The sequence below is a fragment of the Drosophila simulans genome, chromosome 2L (genome assembly GCF_016746395.2).
Source record: "Drosophila simulans strain w501 chromosome 2L, Prin_Dsim_3.1, whole genome shotgun sequence".
Classification (NCBI taxonomy): domain Eukaryota; kingdom Metazoa; phylum Arthropoda; class Insecta; order Diptera; family Drosophilidae; genus Drosophila; species Drosophila simulans.
Window position 1 is genome coordinate 6074389 of NC_052520.2, and position 27519 is coordinate 6101907.

The window sequence follows — 27519 nt, forward strand, 5'->3', positions numbered from 1 at the left end:
AAACTGTCTACTGTCTACGCACCTGAACTAGTTTTGTTATAATTATTTTCAAAGTGCGTGAACAAGTTTTTCCGGCACTTTGATCAAATTTCACTTTTATCGAAGTCAAGGTGGTTAAAGTGATTTGTCAATATTGTTAACCTGATTCCAGAGGAAGGAAAATGTACGTATTTTATTTATAATTATTAAATAAATCATCAGATGTAAAGGTATTATTTACATATGTACAAAAGCTACAAAAAGGAAGACTCGACCAAGTTCGTTGTGCTTGTACTTCTTTTGAAGTGTCACAATATGCATTGGTAATTATTTTGAAAAGTTTAGGGCCTTATTTTTGCGATCCAAATAATAAATTCAAAATTGTCATTTGAATTGTAACCGACAAAAGAAAACAAACAGAAGACGCACTGGCGCTATCTCTTTTCCACTCGCACAGCTTCCAGGCCAGCAACAACAACAAAGCCCAGCTGGTGCTCATCGACCGCGACGCCGCGTCGCTGCTTTCGTTTTCTTCTTTGCTTTCTGTTTCTTCCTTGCTCATTCGCTTAATTTTCGCCGACGCGATCACAACTGTAAAAAGCAACTGCTGAAGTTCTCTCAACGTATTTTAACTGTTAACAATTCAAAAGTGTCCAGTGTCTTCGTTATTTGAATACTATTATTAACTGTGCGTGTGCTAACTTATTTCATTGGAAAGCAATCAATAGGTGAGTGGCCTCTGAACCTCGAGTGCAATCTGGTTTGATCCAGTGCAAGATCCCTTTTTTCGCCACTGCGCAATTGCACCAACAGCAACTTGCGCAGAGCTCTTTTGTTGCTTTTCCCTCGCGCTTTGTACCTCTTCTTTTTTCCCGTAACAAAGTGCAGATCAGTGTGTATGTACGCATTATATGAACTTTGTGTGGTGGTAAATTGTACATATGGTACATACATACATATGAGTATGTACTTCAATGTAATTTGAATGCCCTAACGGAGTTGAAAGTGCTGTCGGCGACTATCTAAATTTCTTTAATATGCATATCTATACTCACCTCAATGTACTTAAGTATTTATGTATTTAACGATTTAGTTGCGGCGACATGAAATACATACATACATATTTATGTATGTGTGTAGTTTCAATGATCATTTTTGATTTGATCATTTAAAATGTATTATTTTGATCATTTAAATATGGCCGCAATATGTATGTACATACACATGCATACATACATATTTCGTTTTACCATTTCGTTTTACATACATATTTCGTTTTTCTTGAGCCTTGAATTATTTATTTGTATATATGGTTTTAATTTTTTGTTTGTTTTTTGCAGAGCCTTAGTTGTGAAACCCCATCTATTTTCTGTAACATTTTTAATTTCTTTCGCGAACGAAATATAAAAATTTTAAAATGGTGAACAACACTGTTGATACTGAAGGTAAGTTTTATTTATCTGTAAAGGATTATATTTTATTTTGTTTTGGTCAGCAGTATTGTTTAAATGTACTTATTATGGATTTAAACGCTGTTGCATATACCATTTATTGTATTTGAAATAAGTTCAATTTATTTATATAAAAAAACCTATTCTTTCGTTACATGTTATTTATTATATTCTTACTCAACTGATTCGAAACTTATTATATTCAGTACAGGAAGCCGGTATTGATTTTTCCGTTAGATTTTCACAACCGTCTCATTTTGTCTTATTTAGTTCAAATAGCAAATATCGTTGCAAAATACAGAAACCCAAGTTGTTAGTGAGTTTTCAGCCGGGGAGACTGCTGAGACTATGACATGTTCCGGAGGCACATGACAGGAATACATAATGATTTGAACAAGTGGGAAAGTAGAAGAGGGTCTACAACTCGCACACCATGTTTGCACGTTCCTTCACTGCATTTGTATTTCGGGTTGAAAACTTTGTGGACTTTCCCAAGGAGTCATTTACTTGAAGCCAATATTATTTTGTTAAAGTACATTTAGAAGAGTAACTAATTAAGTTTTGTTAATATTTTATGTTTCGGTTCTTGCGAACGGGTCAATAACATCAGTTTCTGGGTTCTCAAAGAGGTCGTTCTTTAAAGATATATCATTAAGCTTAATTGTTTGTACACATATTTTGTTTTAAATCATTGTCAGAGCTCTTTAAGCTGAAGTCATTTGCCTAATCCATAATAAAATCCATACGCTTGCGTTTATCGTTCTACCCATCCTAAATTCTGATGATGATGACGGCTTTGGCGGAAACGGACCCCGGAATCATTAACCGCATATTTAGCGGTGGCATTTGTGTATTATGGCATTGTAATTACCAACGGCAATCCCCTTGTTTGGCCAAGAGTTGTGGCACTTGCTCCTTTGACTTTGCGACATTTGCCAATAAATTCATAACTGATTTATCGCTGTTGACCGAGTTTCGCAGACGGAATATTTTGACTTTGCTTTGTGGCTTGTGCTGCTCATTGGTTTGTTATTTCCATCAAATTGCATTAATTTTTGATTGACAAGCATAGAGTGAAGTCAAATATATGGACAGGTTGTGGCAGCGTATGATTCAAAAACCAATAAATACCTTCAAGTGGCATTGGTTAGCGTAAATAGGAGCATTTAGGAAAACCATTTCTAATTGCAACTAACACATAAAACGATTACGCAGCAAATGCACGGTTAGCCACACAACTTCGTAGTCCTTGCGCAATAGCGAGCGATTTACTCCGGAAAAGGTTAATAATGCAGCAAATCGTGGCAGCGAACTTTGCCTGCAACTCGCAGTGCAACGCTAACGCCGAAGACCTACATAAAGGCCGTTAATAAATGTCAGTTGTTGCCACACTCACACAAAAGAAGGGTGCAGTAGGGGGAAAATCGTTATCATTATATACAATTTCGTTGGAAGGACGAGAAGGGAGCTGTCCTGTCCCCCCGACAGCGAAAAAAGGCAGAGAGGAGGCATACTATGTGCGCGAACACTTTTCGCAAAAGTTTATTGAACCGGAAGTTGAGTGGCGGTTCCGCCAGTGAAATGCGGCAACAATGCGGCGCATCCAGGACAAGGAACCACTCCGGCCGCAGTTCTGTCCCAAGGCTCCGGTCATGTGTCTGCTGCATGTCTGTACCGCAAGCGTGGATCAGGATTTTGCCATGTTAAGTTTCCTCCTCCTCCTCGGGAAATCATATTTTTCTGAAATTTCAAAGTCCAAGTCCGAAAATGGCAGGCGATGAGGCTGGCTGTGCCTTAAGGCTATTTTTTTCCACCGATTTCGCTTACCAATTCTGGCATTACTTATTCATATGACGGCGGAGTCTGTGTCTGCGATTTTGGGGGGTTGGAACTTTCTCGGTTGTCACCAGAAGGCCTCGTTTATTGCTTGGTCCTCCACTTCAAGGAGATGTCCTAAGGCCACGTAATTGTTGTTTAAGTGATGCAAATGACAGCTGAAAGCACAGAAGTTCAGATGGATGGAGTTTAGTAAGTTGTTAATGTAAAAAAAAATGAGGCACGTACCCCTCCAAAGTTTATTAGAAATTTTGGTATGAAGTTTGTAGCGCAGATCCAAGGGAATTTTATTTTCGTTTTTTGTTTTTAAAGACTTTTGAGAACCCATTTAGGTATTCATTTCAACAATGTACGCGTGTCCAGCCTCCTGCAGCCATAAAAATGCGTATAACATAAAATTGAGAAGCGTGCACTTACGGCAACCTTTAAAATCCTTTCGCAATTACTCGGCCACCAAACACCTTTATATACGTTTTAATGCCCAGCAGACAACGTCTAGACTGAACAGGAGCAACCTGCAGAAGATGATACTGTTTCTTAAAGCGGGAAAAGGCCTTAACTTTTAAAAATACATTTTATTGGAGGAACTGAAAAGCTTAACTACCTTAAATGTTGAATATTGCCCGTAAATAGGTCGTTAATAAGGGGTGTAAATACTTAATTGGCTAGATCGACTCCACTGTTTATGCCAATCAAGTAGCGTTGAAAATGTCTCTTTCTTCTCCCGCTGCACAAACTCAATTTTATTCCACCGAGCACCGTTCCGTCTATAGAGACTAGCATTTGGTCCAGGAAGACCCATGGGGCATTGAATTTAATTTGTGAACTCGATTTTCGTCTCTGCAATTCATTTCCTACCCACTCCGAAAGTTCAAAAGGCCATGCTACAAGTGGCATAGGGGAAAGCGACAGGAGCCGACTGCCATTTGGGGTTGAAGGTGAATTGAAGCTGAATTGAAGCTGAATTGAGCACCCCCTCAACTCACTTTCTTTTATCCTTTTCCGCTCGCTCCTTAACTTACGTGTGCAAATGTATTAATAATGATGTGTGTGCATCACGCACGGTGCAGGACGAACTCCGCGTAAAGCGTCACGTGTGCGAAGGGAATTGCTTGGAGGATAGGTTGGGCATATGGTGGTCATTACGTTGGGGAACTGGTGGTTGAGTTCTCACTGCTGCCCATTCGCAATTTAAATGCGAATAGATTCTGCACTAGGAGAAACCAGGCAAGGCGCCTGATTTGTCTTGATTCTTTTCTTTCTTTCCTTTTGGTTTTTGAGATAAATAGCTTAATATAACTACTCAAAAGCTAAATTTTGACTAGTCACATTTATCACCAGACTTAACTCTAAGCAAAACTCCACAAGTAAACACTTTTATGTCGACTAGTGTATAATTTGTATTGTGATAACATGGAAACAGCAAGTCAGTGTTTTAGTGAGCTGCTTCCTGTCGTTTTTGGGGCTTCTGTTGGTGGAACACTACACACTTACAGGTGATTCAACCCCTAAGAACACAAGCAAACATCCCCCATAAAAAATTCCACACAAGTTCAGCGGCTCAAGAAAACTAGAAAAAGTAATTCGAATAATATTTAATGCGAATTCAGATCAACATCAACTATTCCTAACATCCTTCGAAGTGCATATAAACTTTTGCCAATAGGATGATATTTTGATCATGTTTCTGAAGCCCCAAATTCATCAACGATGTGTAGGCATATGTGCTAAAGCTCCAGGGGTCTCAACGGTGATACAAACGGACAGATATCATCACCCTCTACACTGCAATTGCCAGACTGCGTCGACGTTGATGGGTAGCACGTAAATTTCTCCAGTGACATAAACAGAAATTTTCCAGCATCCGTCGCACTAACTTGGAACTTGGAAAGAGAAAGGCAGTGGTGTGTGCGGATAAATTCTGTTGCCCTTTCCACCTATAAAAAGTTATGTGCACATACAAGACTGACTTTAAACAATATCCGAGGCGGTTTAAAATGGGGCTGCACCTCGCAATTTCCACGGAAGATGGGCATTAAAAATATAAAAAGAAGAGAAAAGTCGTGGAACGCGGCAGGACATAAAACATATTTGACGCAGTGTGGCTTGTGCCCAAAAATTAGATTTGCTCAGCATCCTCTTCGACGTTAAGCTGTTGCGCCTGTTAAATCGCCAGCAAATTTATTCGACCTGCTTACGTTGGGGCATACAAAGGATAACCCTTCTGGACTCTGAACCCTGATCCCCTGCGTATTGCTCCTGCAAAATCCTTCTGCACAACGAGCGCCCTTTATGCGCATTAAAAAGGGCAGAACATACAAAAGGGGGAAACGTTTGATTTTCAAGTGTTGCGCTTGTCATTGTGGGCAACAAAACGTTTTAACATTATTAAAAAAAAATGGGAAAATCGAAGATAACGGCGGCAGATAGACGTTTTCGCTTAGCAGGTGTAAGGTGAAACATACCAAAAATTGCTTAACAAATTAACTTTTTAAAGATATGACGAACTTGCGTACATGCAAAAATATAAGAGATAGATATTTAACAAACAGAGTAGTGGATATATGTTAGTCGACTACAACGTTTGGTCTTGTTTAAGCCAGCCCCAAGAGATTGGACTTTCTAGTATAATGACCAATTTATGTCCACATATGCATGGTAGAATCATATTATTTCTTTATCGATACAAATCATGGTGGTCGCTTTGAGACCAGTTTTATAATCGTTACGTCTAAACAAGTTATTTTATAAATTTTAATATTTCCGCGACTTCTTAGACTTAAAGTGACTTACTTCAGGCATCGCACGATTATTAAAGCTTTGAAATGTTTATAATCGTTGCCGTCGTCTGGATCTCAAGTGGTTTTCTTTGCTTGCATCAACTCCGGTTCTACTTATTCAGGCTTAGGCATTTTATATGGGGGGTGTGGGATTGTCAACGACGTCCTGAAAAAATCAGCAGCCATTGAATCCTTTTGATAGCATCGCACCCGAAGAGTGTGAAATCAACAATGTGGGTGGCGTTCTGACTACTTGCAGCAAGAAGTTTTTTGAGATGCAGAAGGGAAAATCAATAGCTGGCGACGGGAAAAAACAGAGTTTGCAGTGGCTGCCACACCCAATATCGAATTACTCCATTACCAATAGAGCCCCATGCCCACAAAACGCCCAACAAACACAAAAGGAAATGCCAACGGCCAATGCCGCAGTTGTCGTCTTAAAGCGAACCGAACTTTCGCAAGATATTTTATCCTTTTGATCTCTTCATTATCGGACGCCCCAGCTGGTGTTGCCCCTTACGCAAAAGTGGTGCCGTTGCCGGCTACGAGGTGATGACCCGCGATTCATATCCCCGATAAACTGCAATGGTGTCATACAACGTCGTCCTTGCTGCGGCTCCTCGTCCCTACAAGCATGTCAAGAAGCATACATTGGCTGCATTGTCTGATACCGGCAATTTGGGTTTGCAGTTACAGCCGGAACAGACGCTCGTTGTGAACTTGAATCCATAAAATACACTTAGAAAAATGTAGAGATCATGAGATAATAATAATATCAGATTCATAGATTCGTTTGCTGAATGGAAAGAGATTAATCGAGCAACTCGACTATCAGATACTCATTACTCAGCTCAACTTTTAAACAACTTTGCAACGTAAAAGTATTTAAGATATAAACACCCGCAGTGACTAATGAAGCCCTGATCAAACAAGAAAGCCCTCTCGAGCAAAAGCAAATAAAGCGCAACTGGCAGAGTAGGGGAGCCAAAAAAGACTCGAAGTTTGGAATCAAATATTAAGTGCTGAATGGTTGTGATATACATATGCTATATAGTATATACTATATGGTGCTTGCATGCATGGTTAGCTGAGGGACTTGTACCTATAATGTGCCCCAAACATGCAATTGAACTTCAACCGCTGCTGCTCAGCTGTTCATTTTGCACTACCTGTCGCCTACAGGAGGGGAGGGGGGGAAATCGATTGGTGGAGGCACTACTTGCACTACTGCCGGGGGTTGTAGCTTTAGAGTAGTATTCAGCAACGACAGCCCACGACGACGAGACTACTAAAACGACGACGAGGCTGGCGACGACGGCGACAGTTGTTATTACAAACATTTTAGTTGCGCCTTTTTTGGGGTACTGAAGGCACGGAGGGGTGTCCACGTGGGTGGGGACGGACGGAGTGCACGAGGGGGAGGCCCTGTGAGTCATGCATTGGGGCAATAACAAAATAAGTCGTCAGCAGACTGCGAATCTGTACAAAAATTGTGTGTGTACTTGGACAAAAATAGAAGAGATTAGCATGTTCCCCATCAAGTCGTGATTCAAAATTATTTTCACTGTGAATATATATTATGATTTTATTATATAAATTGAATTTAATAGGATCATTAATTAAATCTGTTTGTTGAATCTAAAAGTTCGCTCTTTATACGGACGGACAAAGAGATGGAGGAACGGACATGGCTTGGTCTTGTTCATAATACCTTTTATTGCTAAAGTTATGTCCCACGCATTATATAAATATATATTAACATGAATTGGTAAACATATAAATTTAAGAGAATCCATATTTGTTATGTCAAGAAGGAAATCCACGGACAGAGCTCTTCCTCGTGCACTCTTCCCTTGATCCACATTGTGATTCATCGGTCTTTTGCAGCGTGGTGAGTTCTGCTGGCGCCGTTCTGCCATTTAAGTTGCGGCTCAATGTTCTTGTCAGCCTCATCGTGTCCTGGCTGACCGCTTCTGACGCTGGAATCAGCTATGGAAATAAAAGAAAATGTTGACCTCAATTTAAAATACAAATTCATTTAAATTGAAGTATTACAGAATAGAAAAATTAATATAAATTATGATAAGTTTAAACTCACAAAAAATTCTATATTTTGTTAACTTGTTTGACATACAATATAAATACAATAAATAAGAAAATTTTGAAAAAGTGTAAAATTAAGAAGCAAATAAGCTCCACAAATGAATGTTGTTCTTAATCTTTAGTTTTTGCCCATAGTTACGAATTTTTCTCATCTCCAGTTTGGGGATTTGCCTACATTTTGAGTCATCGCTGTTTTATTTATTGTTCCTAGACAGTTTTCCTGTTCGTACATCCTCGTACCGCTTTTTCTCTGACGGCATTCTCAAAATTTCTTCGCTCTCTCATTTTTGACGTTTGTATTGCGCTTAATTGAATTTAACATTATTCCGATTTTCGAATTTTGTTGAGAAGTGTATTTTAAGGAACCACCAAAAAATTTAGCCTTGGGTGAATTAAATGATCAATCATTGATTTAGTTTAAAATACTCAAGATCTTTTAATTATTTTTGATATTTTCCAACACTTGTCTTTTGAATTTTGTAGAGTTAAAAACTCGAAAAATCGTATTTCTTAATTGTTTTCTGATTTGAGTAATATTTTTTAAAAAATCTTGAATATAATCTATAGCAATAATTATATTTTTTCCAAAGCTCCTAGTATTTTGTAAGATTATCAAGTGTGTTTAATAGTTCCGCTGGTGGCGGTGCATATTTGTTTGCTTTGGGTTAAGGTTCCAATGGGTCGGTATACAAAAAGCAGCCGGTTTTCCGAATGCATTTATGCGGCTCAGCGCGCCCTCTTCCGCTCTCCCAATCGATGGCTCTCAGTACGAATCGCTCCTCCGATTTCCGACACTGCGCAGGCTTGGAATTTCGAAATCGACGCTATCGAAATTTCGAATTTCAAAACCAAGTCTTTTAGTCAGACGATCATATATTTTTTCCCCCAAAAAACAGAATTACTATGTAGATTTTAAGTTTCGTTGACATATTTGGCAGTGGCAAGTGCATTTCAAAATGCAACCCTACAAACACTCGAAGCTTTTTCACTCTCTTGCTCTCTTGGGCGCTCGTTGCTCTCTTTGCGCTTGTGACTTGGGGGTGTGCTGTTGCCACACCCCCGCCAGTGCCCCCAAGGGTGGTGTGTCCTGTGTTCCGTGTCCTTTTGTGTGTGCACTGTCCTTGCCTTCCGACGACGCCGACGCCAGAACTCCGAATCCGAAACCGATTGCGACGCCACGCTGGCGCCAGCAAAAAGTGGTCGTCAGTCGCTCGCCTGCTGCTGAAAAATTAACTTCGGCATAATTTAGTTGGTCTTTGTCTTTCGCTGTGCTCGTTACGAATCGTCGCCACCTTCTCTCGTTTTCACAGGACTCACAGGATTTAGGGCCGTGGCAACAATAACAATAACAAAAAGGCACATCGTCGCGCAATCAAATACAACAATTTTGTAGCATACTTTTCAGCTACACTGCTGCAATACGCATTAATCGAATCAATCAAGTTCAATTCAGCTCAGCAGCAAGTGGTTGCTCTCCCACTTGCAATACAAACAAAAAAAATTACAAAAATCGAATCCAATTCGCGGTGCAACAAATTGATTTTTTGGGCTGGCGAGAAAAGCGATATAAACCGTCCGCGATATAAAATAAATAAAATACACCGGCAACAAGCAGATTGACCACCACACATATCCCAGCAATCTACACTACCAGTTCTTTAGTTGTGTGAAAGAAATCAGATCCCACGATGCTGATTGGATTAGTACGCGACTCGGTGATGCAGTGCTTCTGCCACACGTGCCGGGCACCTGGAATTTTGCCAGCGGGTAAGGATCCTCGGAGGGAATTGCGCATTGGAGCTCTGGTAACCGTTTGACCCAACAATCTGAAAGCTTACCCTTGATCCATCAGCAGTCCGTCCGTTCAACTCACAATGGACCAGGCCCCCTAAAAATAGGCATCTACATGTCAGCGAGTGTGGATACACTGAAAGAAAGAAACTCGACCTTTATGAACATATCCTCTAGAACTAACTTATCGATATACTTATTTATATATTCTTTTCTTTAATTTGTGAACTAATTTCGCCATGGATTTGCTATTACGCCAGAGATCTTTTGATAATCAGTTGTATAATATACAAAACAGTAGAATCTTGACGTAGAATGGTACAATGGCACGGAAACGAAAAATAATATATATATATATACCAAGAAAGGGGTAAGGGTTACCCCCTTAAGGAGTTTTTCCTTTTCTACATCGCTTGAGGCGCCACTCAGCCGGCGAACGGTGAGTCACCGTCGGTTTGGTTGGAGCTGGGTTTTAATTTGGGCAACACACATTGCCACCCCGAACTTTGCTGCCTGCTCATTTCAATGCATTTAAATGTCTAGATTGCACACTTAGTTCGGGTTATGTGCTGATTTATACATGTTTATATTTATTTTTATTCTATTGGGATATTAAATCGCAGTAATCACCGCAAACAATGGCAAACACTCACACACATTAAGCAAAGTGATTGCGCAATATGCACACGGACCAACGAACACGAGGGAATGACGACAAAGGACGGCGTATATTGATTTATTGACAGCGCCGGGTCGGCTCTTATATAAAAAAAAAAAACAATGAAAATGGCCGTGTATAGAGCAGCAAAGTCTGACGACATGCGAAATTGCCTATTTCGATGGGTGGAATGGGGCATCGCCTTATGGAGAAGGACCTCTGAGGTGATTTGCCACAATGCATAACTTCTGGCTGTCATTGTTAACGCGACGATTGAGATGTTAACTTTATGAGCTGGATTCATTTGATATTAAATGCTGTGGCATTCACGAATATCCAAAGATCTATAATATATACTGATTACTACCAGATTGTGAGCAAAATCACACGATTGATTAATGAAGCATCATCGGTCTTTGCCTTCCAAACTTTTATCCATCACAATGCATCATTATGGCAAACTTCATTAGAGAATTGAATAATCCGACAAGCAATTAGATAAATTACAATCGCGTTCAGAAGCTGCATTAATAGCATTTAAGGCTTTTGAGTTTAAGGTAACAGCTTCACAGATTCTTCCTTTGGGGCATAAATCAGTTTCAACAATATGGCACGACACAAAGACGCAGAGCCAAGGGTCATCTGCATAATTTGAGGCCGGTTAGGAAATTAATTTGGTTAAGACACATTCAAATCTTCTCGAGAGAATGGCGACTAGCATCAGGATGATGAATTTTGAAGTGCATTGCATGGCAAGGGAATTCGGATGTGCATCTCATTAACAAAATGTCCTTGGGGGAACCAGATGCAAAATCAAGTTAAGGCTTAATAAGCATATATGCATATTCCTGATCACAATTAGAAGCATTAAAAGCATTCTGAGGTTTTGCCTATAATATTGATAGGTCATCAAATTGATCACTTTACTTTTTAAAGAACTCTAAACACTTAATGACCAATTAGTTGCATACTATCTATCTACTTTGCTTTGTCTATATCTCTAACTAACTTTAGTTAATTAAATCACGTACAGTAGTGCGGCTTCCATTAACTCGATTGCTTTCATTGCGTTTTAGTTTCTCTTAGCAGCTCATACAACTGAGTTTTTTGTTTCCGTATTTTACCCGAGGCTTAAAGCAACTTTTTAACTCGGTTTACGAGGTATACATATATCTTATCACTACATGTTCAACTCTGACACGTACCAGCCGCATTTTTCCATATTATTCAAGCAGGAGGCTCCTGAGGTCCTTTTGTTTCGCCTCCCGCCTTCGTCCTTTGCATGCGGCTCACGTAACAGACGCATACATAACATTACTTAATTTTCATTTCTTTAGTTGGTTTTCCATGCTTTCCGTCTCAGCTGTTTCGCAAATGTCGCCAAGAGAAAAAATTAATGAAGTTGCATATTTAGGCGAGTTTCTTCTTTCCTCAGTAGCATTCCAGATAAATTGGATCATTATTTTGGAGTATCGACAGCTTTAAAAGTAAATCATATCCGAATAGCTGGACTATCAGATACTCATTGATAATTGCTTAAATATTAATAACTCAACCACTGCAATTCTTTTTTTTCTTAAACAAATGAGCGCAAGATCTTTACTTTTCTTTTAGTCTGTTAAAATTTACAAATGCCTATTTTATTTTTGGGGTGAGCAAAGATCCCAACACTGTGTTTGCTATGCGGAAAAGGACACTCCCCTCCGTCCATTAAATTCACGCCCACTTGGGCAGGATTCTCGTGGGCTGCTGTTAAATAATTCATGGTTGCATTCCCATTACGACAATCCAACCCCTTTGCCAGCAATCAAACACTTCAACAATGACACTGACATTCGCATATTCTGCTCGTTTTTCACTTGACACACGTTTCAGAATTGTGAAGCTGCTGAAAGTCGCTGGCTTTTCGAAAATACGTTTCTGAATAGCTCTTTTTAAAACATTTTGGTTTATTTAGATGTCGAGAATTCTAAGGTCGGAAATTCGACTATGCTTGAAAGCTCTTTTCAGAAGTATTATGGGGTCAAACGGTTACCGAAAACTATTAAATAGGTAATTTGTATTTTAATAAGTTCAAATATATTTTCTAAATCCAAAATGCGGCATTTGTCTTTGGAACATGTGAATAGTGTCAAGAAGATCTGCGCCAATCAAGAAAAATAATAAGATTCGCTCCAAGCAGCCGCGTCTCAGCAAGAAAGTTAAATTTATTAGTAAGTATACAAATAATATTTTATATAAATAAAACATTTTACTGAAACTGAAATGTATTTTAAGCACTTCCATGTGATTGGATTGAGCACTTTAATTCTTAATTATGTTCTTACGTTAAATTTATTGTTCAACAATGCATAAAGCAGATAAAGTGCACTTGCTGCAAAAAATGTCGAAGTAAAAATATGTGAATGCATATACATTATACATATGTGGAAAAGCAAACCATATATGGTTTTTATGAAAACTCAATTTCAGAAAGCGAACCGCATAATTCAAGAGGCGGAAAATGGGTAAAAATGGGACATGCGCTGATAGTAAAACGCAGTGAAAATGACATCCACAAATGTCTCTAGTAGAGGGGTGCGGGGAAAGCAGCGGGAAATGAGAGCTGCATGGGATTGGAGAGAAGATTTGACCTCAAAATGGGCGACATGGGAAATCCGTGTGAAGTGGCAAAGGGTGCAGCTGTGGGGCATTGAGGACAAATGGTTATCTCGTTCAGTTTTCTGCATTCGCTTAAAACATTCCACTGCAACGCTCCACAATTTATGAATTGCATAAGCATAAAGTGAACAGAACCGTCTTCTTGGTTACTATTTCCTCTCGATGTGTTTTCATGATGAAACCTATCTGTGTGCTTTTAGCCACATTCCAATGATTCCAATGTTCGGGATGCCCAAAGGGAACCAAAAATATTCGCATAAAGAAGAGGCAAAACTTGCTTGACATCTGCTGTCATGGATTTATGCCTATTCTATGTGTTGCTGGCAAATATTTTCATTGCTGTCCCGAGAAGAGTCAACAGTGGTCTTCTCCCTCAAAATGGATATTTGTGTTAAAGGCCTTGTATGCCTTACTAAAATGCGGAATGGTAGGCATTATCCTCATGAAAATGCAACAAAAAACTACTTTTTTTTGGTGTGATAAATGCAAGCCTCTAGAATTCATCTTAGCAATTCCATTTTCAGCGATTCTTAACTAAAAAATCGATTAGTATAAATCAATCAAATACCGAGGGGATACTCGAATCCCTTCAATCAAAGGACCGCATTTAATTAGATTGAAGTTCGTCATGGAAAGTTCTGCGGACCCTCGAATTGCGGCGCCACATTGACGACCGTTTTCGGTATCTGGTTCCGTAAGTTCAGTTTTAATTACCGCCGGCCATCCAACACAGCGACGCACACACTAGTACAAATGTATATCCACATAGCCGACGTGGCAGAAGGACTCTTGCCACACCTGCATGTTGGCGACTAATAAAGTAAACGACCACCGGCCATAAAACAATCTTGGCAAACAATACACCATCGCCATCGTCACGGGGGTTGAGCCGCCACAACCACGATGGCAAAAACTACGATGGCGACCAACTAATTTAAACGCTCATAAAAACCGAACTATACGAGACACGTATATGGGCGACTTAGTGGAAAAAATTGGATATATGCCCGTGTTCTGAGTCATGGTTATAAAGGAATCATATTTGTGACACACAGCATCGTGTTGTCATTGAAGATGAAAGTTAACGTAAGGGAACTTTAATTGTGAAACTTGCTAACAAAAATAGATAGGTAGCAGTTTGATCTAGATAATGTTACAGAAGTCGCAATGACTCCTTAACATCTCATTTTTTCTAATAATTATAGCACAGTAACGGGTATCGGATAGTCGAGTTACTTCTATTTATAAATGCTCTCAATTCTTAGTACTTTTTAAAAGCAACAGTTGCTCGCAATAATTACCTGTAATTTTGCATTTTCCCTGCCGAGTTCCCCCATCATCTCTAAATCCGGCGACGCCTTTCGTGAAAATTAGGCTTTCATTGTTCGGACTCAAGTAAATGCCTTCAATGCAAACACTATTTACTCTTGTTTTAAGCGACTCTTGTGCATCTCGGTATTGTAGTAGTTTTCACTCCCCCTGTTTCCCGTTTTTTCGAGGGAACAATGGCTACTTAGACGGGGCTTTTATGTCGTTTCCTTCATTAAGCGCACATAAGTATGCTTTAGTTTTTCCTCTTTTGGATTGCCCTTCATCTCTCTCGTTGTTTTTCCACACACACACATCGGCATATTTGAGATGAAACGAATAAGTGTAGCGAGTCTTTCTAGATTTTGATCAAAAAGTATCACCCATCCGAGTGACGATAGATCTTAACAAATCTGGCTAAACAGCAATACCAACTTGAAACCATTTTACATTAAAATGCGAGGTCTTGCAGAGCAACTAACATTTCACTCATACCAACAGTATCCTTCATACTCGCTGTCAGTGCGAAGAAAACCAATGAAAAAACAGCACGAAAAATAGAGGAAAATGTACATAGCGCTGGGAAAACTATCGGAAAATCAATAGTGCATTAGCCTTTTCCATAGAAATTCACATATATATGTACATATATATACAGGTGAGGGAAAGGTGGTAGTTGTATAGCCATTTAGCCGCATTTCCAAGGCGATAAACTGCAGTGGCCAACAAATGTGTTGTTGCCCGACTGACGTACTATTTCCTACTGCTATTTTTTCTTCTTCATTTTTTACAAATAAGCACGTCACTGCGTCTTTTTCAGTTGGCGAAGAAGGCGAATATATAAGTTGTAGACATAGTATGTACAGGGTACATAAGTTCGCGAAAAAGTTTCTTTACATAATGCGAAAACTTTTAAGTGGGTGTAGTTGCCTTTTTTTCGTGTCTTGCCGGTTCCTGGCCAATACTTTAAACCCCAGGGAATCGCGAACAGACGGTTCGGCTAAAACCACATAAAGCAGCACGTGCAGCGGCTTACCACGGTAAATGCCACAAAAAAAAGGATCTGCCACCACATAGAATAGTGTGAAATATTGAATGGGTTTTAAAAGCGTAACAATCAAAATGGAGCTTAAAAACATTTTAGAAAATATTTAAGATTAAATTGTGTCTTTCCTTTGCCTTTGGCAAGTTGCAGTCTCTTTCAGACTCGACTACAAAATTCGCCTTTTGGTCATGGTAGCGACATTTGAGGCAATCAATGTCAGTCTGCGAGTCTGAATAAAAGTCACGTGCCACAGCTGAAAAATCAAGGGGCAACATTGTAGCTCGTTGTCGAACTTGCAATTTATACTCTTTCAAGGAATATAACAAACTTTCTGAAAACCTTATTTAATGTGTTCCTTAAAGTATAAATTTATGGTATTATTCAAAATTATTATAAAAAATGTTTCTTATGGATGTGGTCGAAAATACTTTGCGTTTTCGCAACATTCTTTTTGACAGCTTAATGAATTGCTTCGGTAATTTCAAATATTCTATGTATATTTTATAGTCAATATTTGCTTCCTTCTTATGAAAACATAATGTTTGGGGGGGTATTATATACACACACGTTTCGAACAGTTGGTGCTCTAAAAGCAATAGCAAAACTCAAACTGTAATAAAATTTCAGCGAAAACCGCATGCTTCCATCTTAGTTCTACTTTGGCTGACTCATCAGCTGGTCGGTCGGTCCTCCTGGCGATATCGTCGTGCTCAGCTGGCAACCGAAAGCAATTAGGGGCCCCTCCAATTGACTGCTCCATCGGCGGGCGGGGCCAATGGAGGAGCAGGGGCTCCACTTGGCAGTCGTCTGTCGCCGGAAAGTGGCAACAGCAATATGTGTGTGCATCGTTGGTAGCGACAGCCGCCGTTTGTTTTTCGGTTTTGCAGACCGAAAACTATGCTACACGATTCAAATAATAAAAAAAACTGCAGATCCTGCAGGCCAGGCCCAAACTGTGTGTGTGTGTGTGTGTGTGTGTGTGTGTGCGAGTGTAGCCAACATTTTTATGTCGCTTGTGGCCCGTAGCCGGCTTCATCACACTTTTAGTCACTCCTTTCAGTTGGCCAACGAATAGCTGCGCGACAACAGCTTTTTTTAGAGAAACACGAAGAAATTAGTTTTTTATAAAATATTCTATTTGTCCACTCGTGTATCCCTGTGCCTTTTACAATGGTGGCCATTAATTTGCATTTGAATAGTAAGTACAATTCCATTTATTTACAACCTTTCACATTCGCCTCAATGGAAACATAAACTTCTGTGTGACTACGAAAATATATAAGAAACTGCTTGACTTTAAATGGTTTGACTAAATTGGAAAATGGGGGAAAACTCTTCAAACCATACTGCTGACTCATGCGAACAATTTAATTAAATGCAAATTAAAATGCTTTTAGGGATATTAAGAAAAGGCGACGACACAAAGTTCTTAAGGGCCTGTGAAAATTTCGTCCTCTTAGTTTTGAGCACATTTTCCATTTTCATTGCTCGGCATTTTCCGACCGTGAGCCATAATTATTAAAGTGTTATTTCGTTTCGCCATTACACTGAAAACATCAAGAGCTACGCATTTAATTTGCAGTGAGATTAACTTTTATTTATCCTACAGCTTTAAGTTAACAAAATGTTTTGTCTAGGGATCATAAATTTATATCACATAGTGGATAGAAATTCTATTTAACCAGCCCTTTAACCGAAGGCCATAATTTCTATTGAAATGGGTCTACATTTTTAATTAAAGCCGTCAAATGTCAACGGCTCTTTTCATTTGATTAAATTTTAAGACCCTTCTGTAAACTACATAAAATGCGAAATACACGCAGGTGCACCACCACCTATTTCGCGTAATTTGCAAAAATGTAATTGAGGCCAACATGGTACATGTGGAAGCATTTTACGCTGCTTTTCATTATTATAATGATGCTTATTATTTTAATGAAAGCTTTTAGTTTCACCTAAAGTGCGGGAATGCCTGCGTAGAGTGGAACGGAAATTCATAATCAAAATATGACCGTCTGCAGTGCGAAACATATAAAACGCATTACTTCGCAAACAGTAATGACTCAGTAAGTTTACTACATGCATTCCTAGAAACCAAGTGCAATCTATAAACAAATAGTGCGAATGTTCTATTCAAGTTGTTCCAATTTTGCAACACCCTTTACTCACTTCACTTTCTCTAAAAAAATGGGGAAGAATCTTAAATCTTAGGCAAATTAATGCCTAAATTAATTAATTAATTAATACAAATGCGAACGTTTTAAGTCGTATATAAATAACATAAATAAAAGGATGTGAACAAAATATCTGTGCTTTAATAACTCATCGAATATATATATGAATATATCTATATATCAATTTCCTGATATCATAAATCTACCGAATTATGCAAAAACATGTTGTTTTTATAGCTACTTAATTGTACTTCTTAAGTAAATATACTCCGGCATAGAAACTTCTTGTCGTGCACGTGTTCCCATTTTTTCGGGATTTTCACAATTGCCGATAGAATCGAGTTGGCAGCGCCTTTTGGAGTTTAGCTTTCCGTGTCACTTTGCATATTCGATATTCAATAGTAATTCAGTCCAATCATTTTTCTTGCCGGAGGTGTTTAACTGAAAGTCTGTGTTTATTGTGAAAAGAGTAAGTTGTTGAATCTAATAAAACACTGGCGAGGCCGCTCACAATCCAATTCCAAATAGGCTACTCTAATATCATAAACAAAATTCAGCAAACTTTTGAGTTTTTGCTTCGCCAACGACGATTCTCAGCGCTCAATTGGTACGCAATATCATCCGTGCACGAATTCCATTGCAAGAATCTCTTCAAGCACCATGGCCCAGCAGATGCGCATTCCGCCGGAGCGCCACTTTGGCCACCGCTGCGTGAACTGCAAGATATCTGATTTCCTGGGCCGCCGCTACACCTGCCGGTTCTGTGCGGACTACACCTTGTGCGGCAAGTGCTTCGATGACAACCGTCTGCCGGATTCGCCCCAGCATTGCTATTACCATCCGATGAGTGTTTACTATGCCTTCGCCGAGTACGAGCTGTACTTCGGCGGCGAGCCGTTCCGCGGTGATCATAAAGTGGCCCAAAGCTACAAGTGCGCCCTGTGCGATGTTCGCGGCCTTTCCACCGCCAATTTGTACAGGCACCTACAGCAGGAGCATCGCACCCACCGTGACCACAATGCCTACATGTCGTTGGTCAATGCCCTCCATATGGCGGACAACGTAATGGAGCAACCGGTGCCAGTACCGGTACCGCAGCCCTTAAGCCAAACGCGCTCGAATCGAGCTCGCAATTTAGCAAGCCTTCGAACAGTAGCCGGTGGCAACACGCGGCCCGAGCAGTTATTTAATGCCGCCTTCAACTTGGTCCTATTGGTTGTCCAGCTGGACAATATGGATTCAACTGCCGACGACTTTCCTGAACGCTGCTTTGAGATACTGCAGCAGACTGAAACTGTGCTTATGCAGCACAGAAGTTCCAGAGCGCCGGACACGGAGACGATTGAGTCTTTTGTACGCGTTGTCGAAGATCAGGTGGTGGCTAGCATGGCCGATCGTCGTCAGCGTCTGGGCGGCTTCGCATTACCTCGCCTGACCCGCGGTGAGGCAATCGCTCCTGGTGCTAATGCGTTAGCTATGAGCTTGCGTGATGCCATGCCCGTTGTGTTTGACCGGGCGACCACAATGGTGCACAGACCGACGGCTAGGCGTGCCCGAGAGCCTATCGGGCTACCCCCTAAATTGGCGGTGTCTTCGTCTTCTGGCAGCGGAAAGGCGGCTTCCAGCTCTGGTCAAAAGGTCCCGACCCAAACGAGTGCGCAAGGAGAAAAGTCTACCAAGAAGATGTCAACTGTCATTATTTCCCCACTCAAGGATAAGCGCTTTTTGTGCTCGAAATTAGTGAGGGGAAATGCCCAAAAGATGGAAACCAAATTGCACAAAGCTACCTTTACCGAGGCCATATTCTGTTCGATGCTGGCAGACGAAGAGCTGTTCCAGCCGCCAATTGGTCTGCCCTGGACTGCGAATTTCATGTCGGGCGCAGTTGAGCCATTAAGCGGTGTAAACCCAAATGGGAAACTATTGCTGTATCCTGTTAAAACCAAGGAATTAATGGAAAGCTTCTACCAGGGTCTCGCCGAGTACAAAACTTGGATGGGATTGGATCAGACCGACCCAACGGCCGATAGCAAGGCAACTGAAGTCCCAGTCCCCCCCAACAGCTCGGCTTATTTCGCAGTTTTTGACGATATTCCATACGCTGATTCCGGATCGGATGATTTGGAAAGTGGTAATAGTAATGAGTCAGAAGAAATGGCCAGCGATTTGCTTGCCGAAGAAGACGACGATGATTTAGTCGAATTGGAGGAGTACAAGGAAAGCGGCGAGGAAGAAAACGAAGATGAGGGCGATGAAGCTTTGGATTCCGACTTCTCTGAGTCAGCCATTTCTCAAATCACCGACTTCATAGAAATGGTCATCCAGGACGAATAGGCGGGCAGCCAGGCAGCCAGCCAGCATTTGTAGGAAATAAGCCTCGGTATTTTCATAATTACATATGCACATGTAGTATTTTAAAATAAACATTTGTTAAATATGACCAAACAATCTGGATGATTTCTCAGGTTTTTCAATGTGAAAGGAAGTTTTTTTCGGGTATTTCTCTGGCCAGTGAAAGCTGATGCTAGTAGGCATCGGTTTTCCATTTTATTTCGGTCTAGACTTGGCAAACTTGTTATTGCAAACCATATCTCCGACATCCGAGAACAAAGTATAAATAAAGCCTTACAAATTTTTCAATAAACCCAGTAACGACGCTAAATTGAACTTCGATCAGTCATTTGATTATATCATTTCAAATGGGTTCCAATTTCTCTGCCATACCGACGAAATGTAAGGGTTGCGGTCAAATTCGCCCTGACTTTGACCGACGGTACGGTTGCAGTGAGTGCAGGTCGGAGGTCATGTACTGCGGCCAGTGTTTTGATGAGGGTCGGAATCAGTTCAGTGAGACGCACAAGGACGACCACCGCATTAAGGTTATCTACCATCAGTCCTTTCTTGACAAATTCTTCAGCGGCGAGGAGCTGCTAAACGGCGATGCTTCGAAGAGCTACAACTGCATCTTTTGTAAGAAGAGATTCAGCGCCAAGGAGCTGCAGTTGCACTTGTCCGAGATGCACTCGAACCCCGCGGATGCTTCTGCGTTGACGGTAATGCTGGAGAAGATGAGACAGGAAGATATGGAGAACAGATTTGGTGAGGAATGACACCATGCTAAACCATGCTAACACATTTTGGGTAAATAATCTATACATTGTGATTGCCTGAAAGCTTGTGTCGCCATTGACACTCCATAATAATAGCAAATTATGTGTCAACATGTGGATATGGATACATATAAAAGGTGTCCACTGGCGGCTGCCGTGGCAACATCTTCAGTTATCGTTATCCCTCTTGTCCCATGTTCATCTTCAAGGAAAGTATACATATACATATTTTTGTTTTGACAAATCATTTTCCACTTCATTAGTTGTCCAGCCTCCCATTTGATGGATTTTCCTGAGAATGTCAAAATATCGATTGAAAAGACAGCCATCTATGTTGATTTTAATGTGCGATATTTAGGCGTTTATTTTTTGTTGCAACACTAAATTCCTATTGTTCTTAGCATTTGGTAATAACTTATTGGCCAAAAGAACAATATTTAAGTTTAGTTTTTAAGGGTGGAAGTGTAAAAATGACGTCATGTTGTTTTGATGGGGGGAAAGCCAAGTCGAGGGTTGAACCACGAGGTTCACCCTTAACCACAACTATTCGATGCACCCCAAGTGCAAAATATTGAATTACTCTAAGTCTCCCTTTGCTTTCTTTCCTCCACAGCCACAGAGATTCGCTGCCAGGAGAAGTCCCGCGGTGGACTGAGCTATGAGGTCATCCTGGCCGAGCCGGCACCCAATGTGGCCGTTCCAAAACGACCGGTCACCCCCGGCAAGAACGTTAGCGTCGAGGAGATTGAGCAGAAACTTAAGGCGGCCGAAGAACGTCGCATTGTAAGTATATTAAAGAATTAAAGAAGTTGTAATACAAAAAAAATGCAATGCGCGTTTCCCCAGTCTCTAGAAGCCAAGAAGATGGCTGACATCTCCACCAAGCTGGCTAAAGTCGAGGAGGCGACTCGCAAAAAGGATGAGATCACCAATGAGTTCATTACTCAGACCAAGGAGCAGCTGGAGTCGAAAATGGAGCTGCATGTGGAGAAGCGAGAGGCCATCATCAGTGACATGAAGGAGAAGCTAAAGGTAGGCCACCTACCTCTTGCATCCCATAGTAAATTCCCAACTAACCAACCATTTTCTTCCGTTCAACGAAAGATCCATGCCCAGGATATCGAAAAGACGCGTGAGACTCTTGAGCAGCAGAAGGCCAACGAGCAGAAGGCAATCGAGGAAAAGTTGAAGATTGCTCAGTCTCTTCGCGATGAGAATATCAAGAAAATGTTGGATCGCCTAAAGGAGCATGTGAGTGTGTGAAGACTGCATGGCTAAAAGTTTTCATTTAATCTAGTTTGGTAAACCATGATATTAAATGTATATAATTATTACTTAGCAGTATTCATAAATCTTAACAATTACTTTATTAACGTTACATTAACTTACATTCATTGCTGGAATATAAAATAGAAATGACACATCATTTTGACTGGACTACAAAATATGTAGACTCGTTTTAACATTTAGTTAGTCATTGAGTGTACAAACTATAAATAAGTTATCATGCGTTCATATAATTTTGGTTTTTCATTTCTCTTATATCCTCTCATTTAGAACACAATCAAAATTGCCGAAATCAAATCGCAGAACGATCAATTGGAATGTCAAAAGCTCGAGGAGAAAGCGCGCATTTATGAGAACAAATTGTTCGCCGCCGAGCAGAAACGCGAAAAGGAATTGCAAAAAAAAATTGAAAAAGTTCAAAAACTCGTACGTGTTTGTTCCCCCACTAAAAGCGACCATTTGCCCTATTGTTTGAGTAGCACTTGGCAGTAGTTGCACACCTCCGTTCGCAAACGAATACTAATCCTTGACTGCTTTCCTTTCTTTGCAGGAACGTCGCGCCGAGCTAGTGCGCCAGAACAAGGCCCAGGCCCAGGATTTGGATGGTCAGCAGAGCGCCATTGCCTCCTCGGGCTAAGTGGCGCGATCCTGCATCGAGAGCTGTGCTCACCCACTGCAAACAAGGTTACAAGGCGACTACAAAAAGAACAGCAACACTGCATAATACACGAACACATATTTAAGCAAGAAAACCCTTAAAACTGAAACCAATTTCTCAAAATTTCCAAGTATTATGAAAGCAAACGAAGCGAAGGGCAAGGGCAAAGTCTCAAGATACCGCTGAGCGAGTTTTCTCACGAGCTCTATAATGAAACACGAATAAGCTACGATAAAGCGAAAAAAAAAGGAATGCTTACGGCAAAAAACAATTAGTAAAGGAAATCTACATTTAAACTTAAAAGCCCAGGCAGAAAAGCCTATGCAAGTTGAATGCTGCATGCCTGTCATTTAAAATTTAAAATTCTTTTAAAAGTTCACGTTGATTTCAGTTGAAAGTTTAAAGTTTTACCTTGAGTTCCAAGAATGTTATATTAGTTTTGGATTCATTATTTTCAAAGTCTTAGTCTTAAATGTTCAAGTTTTTTTTTAAATTGCTGTGGCATCGACTGAGGTATTCTCAAAATAATAAGCACGCTGTATTTGCATCTATGAATGGCTTTCGCGAGTAAAAATTTGAAAATGTTTTTAATTAAGTTAATGTATACTTTAGTCGTAATTTTAATTTACTAACTTGCAACAACATGATACATATACATGCTGAATATAGTTTTACACTAACAAATAATTTGTTCTTATAAGTTTCGCATTTTCTATCTATAAAATAAATGTCTAACAGAAAAAATACATAAGAAATGCTTATACAATTCAATAAAATCAAATACCATGTAAAACACACGAAACGCATTTTTCTTTTATTTACATACAACACAAACACTAAAAACGCTGATATAGACATTAATATAAATGAAGGAAACTACGTATAAGCATACATTAATGTGTGTAATATTATATGGAAATGCATATTTTGTCTAACGTCGGGTTATTTTTAGAAATGGGTTTAAGGAGAGTGAATGTGGGGGTTAAAATAAAACAAAAAAGTATTTAGGGCAAACCAAATGGAATATTTAGGAAAATTTTTTCCAAAAACCTGCGAGTTATTTTTAATTTTGCACCAAAGGGCGCTTTAAAGATTAGCTTAAATTTAAATCTTATATCGTTATATATGTATGTGTACTCGTGTAAACCTATGGCTTCTACAAATGAATATCAATAACATAAATCTCTTAATAAAAAGTGCATTGGCAAAACAATTTACACGCACAGGACACCAAATTACCCAGACACGAAAACTTTCAAGCATACTCAAGAAAAACGAACAAAATATAAACGCAAAGCATAAAATGCTTTGATATTTACTCAATTTATGATATATTAATGTCTAATCCAATGCAATAATCAACCGAAATATTTTTGAGTATTGAGAGGAAAGGGTTACCAATTTTGAACGATTGCTTAAAAAACTCACTTTCTAGGTTCACGCATAATTTAAGTTCATATAAGCCACAAATAACTGACCATATGCGAGCAAAATACTTATAACAATTGTATAATAAAAGTGCATTAAACAAATAAATGCAATATTTATAATTGGTGGATGCTGTTTTCTTCTAAATTTCATTGTTCTTTGTTGGTATGTTGGGTTTTCGGACTTTAAATAGACAATATGAGAAAAATATATTTTATATTTCCATAAGATTTTAACTCTTTTAGCTATGTAAAACTCTTGCTCTTAAATTTTTAAAATTTAAATAGGATTTTTAAAAATTAGGACATAATTGTGTCCTAAAAATTCCTCAAAGATAAGATACAAATGGAAATGGAACAACGGTTGGGATCTCAGATAAGTTCCTCAGTCAAGTTTCTTACCAGCTTATTACTGGACAACATAAGAAATGTTTTAATTGCGATTAGATGAATATTGACGAAAACATGTTTAATATTGAATGGAAAAACTTTATGCCTAATTTTCCCAAAACTATAATAGCAATTGTTTCATAACATACTCCAATTAGTTCTTATGTTTTTGTGGCCCCACCTCGGCAATGGTATTTTCCTGAAAGCCGCGCATGGTCACATCTTTTCTGGTTAATAAATTCCAGGGCCTGTGAATCATAATAAGTTAAGTAAAAAGTGCAGATACAACAGACCGCAGGCAGCAAACAACAACCCGACACCCAGACACAATGGCAGCCACATTAAAGCCCTACCTGACCGCCGTGCGACACTCGCTGACGGCGGCGATGTGCCTGCAGGACTTTCCCTCGCAGGTTGTGGAGCGGCACAACAAACCGGAGGTGGAGATCTGCTCCAGCAAGGAGCTGGTGCTCACGCCCGTCGTGGTGTCGCGCAACGAGCGGGAGAAGGTGCTGATCGAGCCGTCCATTAACTCGGTGCGCGTGAGCATCGCCGTGAAGCAGGCGGACGAGATTGAGCGCATTCTGTGCCACAAGTTCACCAGGTTCATGATGCGACGCGCCGAGTCGTTCGTCATACTGCGCCGCAAGCCCATCGAGGGCTACGATATTAGCTTCCTCATCACCAACTTCCACACGGAGCAGATGTACAAGCACAAGCTGGTGGACTTCGTCATTAGCTTCATGGAGGAGATCGACAAGGAGATCAGCGAAATGAAACTGGCGGTCAATGCCAGGGCACGCACCTGCGCCGAGGAGTTCCTCAAACGGTTCTAGGTGAGTGTTCCACCCAAAACACCCATCAGATTGTGCAGACACCAACTTACTCTCGCACATCCTTTGCAGGTGAAGGCAATCAGTATGGACCCGGTCATGATGCTTTAGTATTTCCAAATGGATTCAAGAATAAAGACGGATTTTGTATTATTTACTCGACTACACCAGTTTTATATGCTATCCCGTTTGGCCGCACCACCACATGACAACTGCGTTCTCGTAGATAACTTCCTGCTGATTTTGATTCACATCAGCCGGCGCCGGCAACTCCGTCGTTTCCGTGCCGTTTAAGGTCACGTTGTCCCCTTGTTCACTTTGGTCTGTAAAGTGGAACTGCCCCGAGCTGGTGGCCAGAATCGGCATAGCCGGATTAAGTGACACTCCGTTGCAGCAGTCTGAATGCAGGGGCAGTACGGAAGGATCTCCGTATCTGTTGAGGTCCCAAACGTTTACGGATCCCCGTGTGTCGCCGCTGGCCAGCCAATGGCTGTCGGATGTGAGGTCGAATTGAATACGCTGATTGGTGTCCACATGGCGCTGCAACTCCACCAGTGGCTGCTTGTAGTTGCGCATGTCCCAATGCAAGATCTTATCACACTTGCGTGCTCCACTAAACAGATGCCACTCCCCGGCGCCAAACTCTCCATAGCGCAGTTGTGTGATGCCGCCCGCGTGCCCGCCCAGCGTGAAGAGAGGACCCTGCTTGTGGCTGCACCGCAAGTCAAAGTGCTGGATGTAGCCATGCCAGTTGCCGCAGGTCAGAGTGTGCGGGTGCGTAGTGGTCTGTGCAATGCAGGATATGGCAAACTTGACGGGGTAATCGTCGCAAACCCGTCCTGGTCTACGGAGTAGAGTTTGAGTTGCATTAAAAGGGGTACAAAGATAAGCAGTCGGCTCACCTGCTGGTGTCGAAGATCTTGATGCAGCGCTTGTATCCCGCATAGATCTGCTCGCCGTCATGGGAGAAGGCCAAGGAAATGGCCGCCATTACTTCGTCTACGGCATCGTACCCACTGTAGCTGCATCGCAGGGAGCCGTCGAAGGCATCCCACATGTGTATGGGCTCGTGCTGCCGCGTGGCCAGCCACCTGCGCGTAATGGAAACGGTATAAGATTGGGGAGAGCGCCAGAGAGGTGTCCACTCACAAGCAGGTTTCTGGTTGCAGGCTGTTCATATGTGGATACCAGACGCAGTCGTAGACGGTTCCACCCTCGGGCACGTGTACCTCCGACTCGAACTTGCTCAGCGAGCGTTCCGGCTGCACCTTATCTGCGCAATAGAGGTCACTGGGCAGCTCTATAACGTGCATGCCATCGAGGTGAACGGGCACCAGAAGGCACGTGCCGTCCGGGGACCAGTAGCAACCTTTGGTGTAGTGCTGAGCCACCGTGGACGAGGTCCAGCAGCGTCGGCCCACCTCAACAAGTGCTCCCTGGAAGTACTTGTGGACTGGAGCATTCACAAACCCCTGGTCTTCCGCCTCCACCTCATTGCCGTTCGACGTCAGCTCCAAAGTGTCCTCTATGTCGACGACCCGAACGCTTTCCTCTTTCTCATCCGCCTCGTCCTGCGCAGATTCGGCAGCCAGGCTTGTCTCCATGGGCACAGACGCATCCGGCGATTCAACGGCGTTCTTTGGACGCCCGGAACGCAGCTTTAGGATCTCCGCCTCCGAAAGAGTCACGCTCAGTTTGGGCAGGGAAAGATCGCCGTTGGACGTGACCATGGTGCTGCTGAAGCTCACGTTCTGATTCAGCATGGATGCCTCCACATCGCCCATGCTGGTGCTTAAATTGGCCGCTTGGGGAATCTTTGTTTTACTCATTTTCGTATATTCGTTTAAAACGTCACTTACATTCGTCCATATTTACCGCATTTTACCGCTCAAGCACAATGTGACCGTGCGAGGAGAGCGCAAAAATACACTGCCCGCTTGCCAACGGTTTTAAAAGTGTATTTTCATTTAAAAGGAATTTTCTTTTCCAAAACATTTTGTGTTAAAATAAATATAAGACTTAAGGTAC

At 41.0% G+C, this 27519-nt stretch overlaps 4 protein-coding genes across 11 annotated transcripts; 3 read left to right on the forward strand and 1 right to left on the reverse strand.

Annotated features, from left to right (window-relative positions):
• LOC27207153 (stathmin) lies at positions 1-24391 on the forward strand. 7 transcript variants are annotated; one of them, XM_016182888.3, is made up of 7 exons: positions 1-163; positions 1320-1424; positions 21510-21679; positions 21743-21928; positions 22001-22147; positions 22454-22609; positions 22734-24391. In XM_016182888.3, the coding sequence occupies exons 2-7, from the start codon at positions 1397-1399 to the stop codon at positions 22818-22820; spliced, it is 774 nt and encodes a 257-aa protein (XP_016023723.1). In that variant the 5' UTR covers positions 1-163; positions 1320-1396; the 3' UTR covers positions 22821-24391. The 7 variants fall into 7 exon arrangements, with proteins under 7 accessions (XP_016023723.1, XP_016023725.1, XP_016023724.1 ...); XM_016182890.3 differs by lacking the exon at positions 1-163 and adding an exon at positions 537-707; XM_016182889.3 differs by lacking the exons at positions 1-163; positions 1320-1424 and adding exons at positions 9360-9916; positions 12728-12811.
• Positions 16827-20231, forward strand: LOC27208569. The gene is made up of 2 exons (XM_016184144.2): positions 16827-18255; positions 18315-20231. The coding sequence occupies exon 2, from the start codon at positions 18447-18449 to the stop codon at positions 20118-20120; it is 1674 nt and encodes a 557-aa protein (XP_016023727.1). The 5' UTR covers positions 16827-18255; positions 18315-18446; the 3' UTR covers positions 20121-20231.
• Positions 24392-24847: 456 nt separating the features above from the next.
• On the forward strand, positions 24848-25653 carry LOC6731175 (actin-related protein 2/3 complex subunit 4). The gene is made up of 2 exons (XM_016179642.3): positions 24848-25494; positions 25564-25653. The coding sequence occupies exon 1, from the start codon at positions 24988-24990 to the stop codon at positions 25492-25494; it is 507 nt and encodes a 168-aa protein (XP_016023728.1). The 5' UTR covers positions 24848-24987; the 3' UTR covers positions 25564-25653.
• On the reverse strand, positions 25617-27502 carry LOC6731176 (telomerase Cajal body protein 1 homolog). Of its 2 annotated transcripts, XM_002078298.4 has the most exons (4): positions 27351-27502; positions 26641-27295; positions 26394-26582; positions 25617-26335 (listed from the first exon to the last, which is right to left on the reverse strand). In XM_002078298.4, the coding sequence occupies exons 1-4, from the start codon at positions 27358-27360 to the stop codon at positions 25672-25674; spliced, it is 1518 nt and encodes a 505-aa protein (XP_002078334.2). In that variant the 5' UTR covers positions 27361-27502; the 3' UTR covers positions 25617-25671. The 2 variants fall into 2 exon arrangements, with proteins under 2 accessions (XP_002078334.2, XP_039148766.1); XM_039292832.2 differs by having other exon boundaries at positions 26641-27422.
• Between the last annotated feature and the right edge of the window lie 17 nt (positions 27503-27519).

Coding starts and splice junctions, on each gene's coding strand:
- LOC6731176 (XM_039292832.2), bottom strand. CDS start 27,320: ATGAGTAAAACAAAGATTCCCCAAGCGGCCAATTTAAGCACCAGCATG. Junction 26,583..26,640: donor CTGCAACCAGAAACCTGCTT/GTGAGTGGACAC, acceptor CATTACGCGCAG/GTGGCTGGCCACGCGGCAGC. Junction 26,336..26,393: donor AAGATCTTCGACACCAGCAG/GTGAGCCGACTG, acceptor TCTACTCCGTAG/ACCAGGACGGGTTTGCGACG.
- LOC6731175 (XM_016179642.3), top strand. CDS start 24,988: ATGGCAGCCACATTAAAGCCCTACCTGACCGCCGTGCGACACTCGCTG.
- LOC27208569 (XM_016184144.2), top strand. CDS start 18,447: ATGGCCCAGCAGATGCGCATTCCGCCGGAGCGCCACTTTGGCCACCGC.
- LOC27207153 (XM_016182891.3), top strand. CDS start 20,486: ATGGGTTCCAATTTCTCTGCCATACCGACGAAATGTAAGGGTTGCGGT. Junction 21,680..21,742: donor CGGCCGAAGAACGTCGCATT/GTAAGTATATTA, acceptor GCGTTTCCCCAG/TCTCTAGAAGCCAAGAAGAT. Junction 22,610..22,733: donor TTGAAAAAGTTCAAAAACTC/GTACGTGTTTGT, acceptor CTTTCTTTGCAG/GAACGTCGCGCCGAGCTAGT.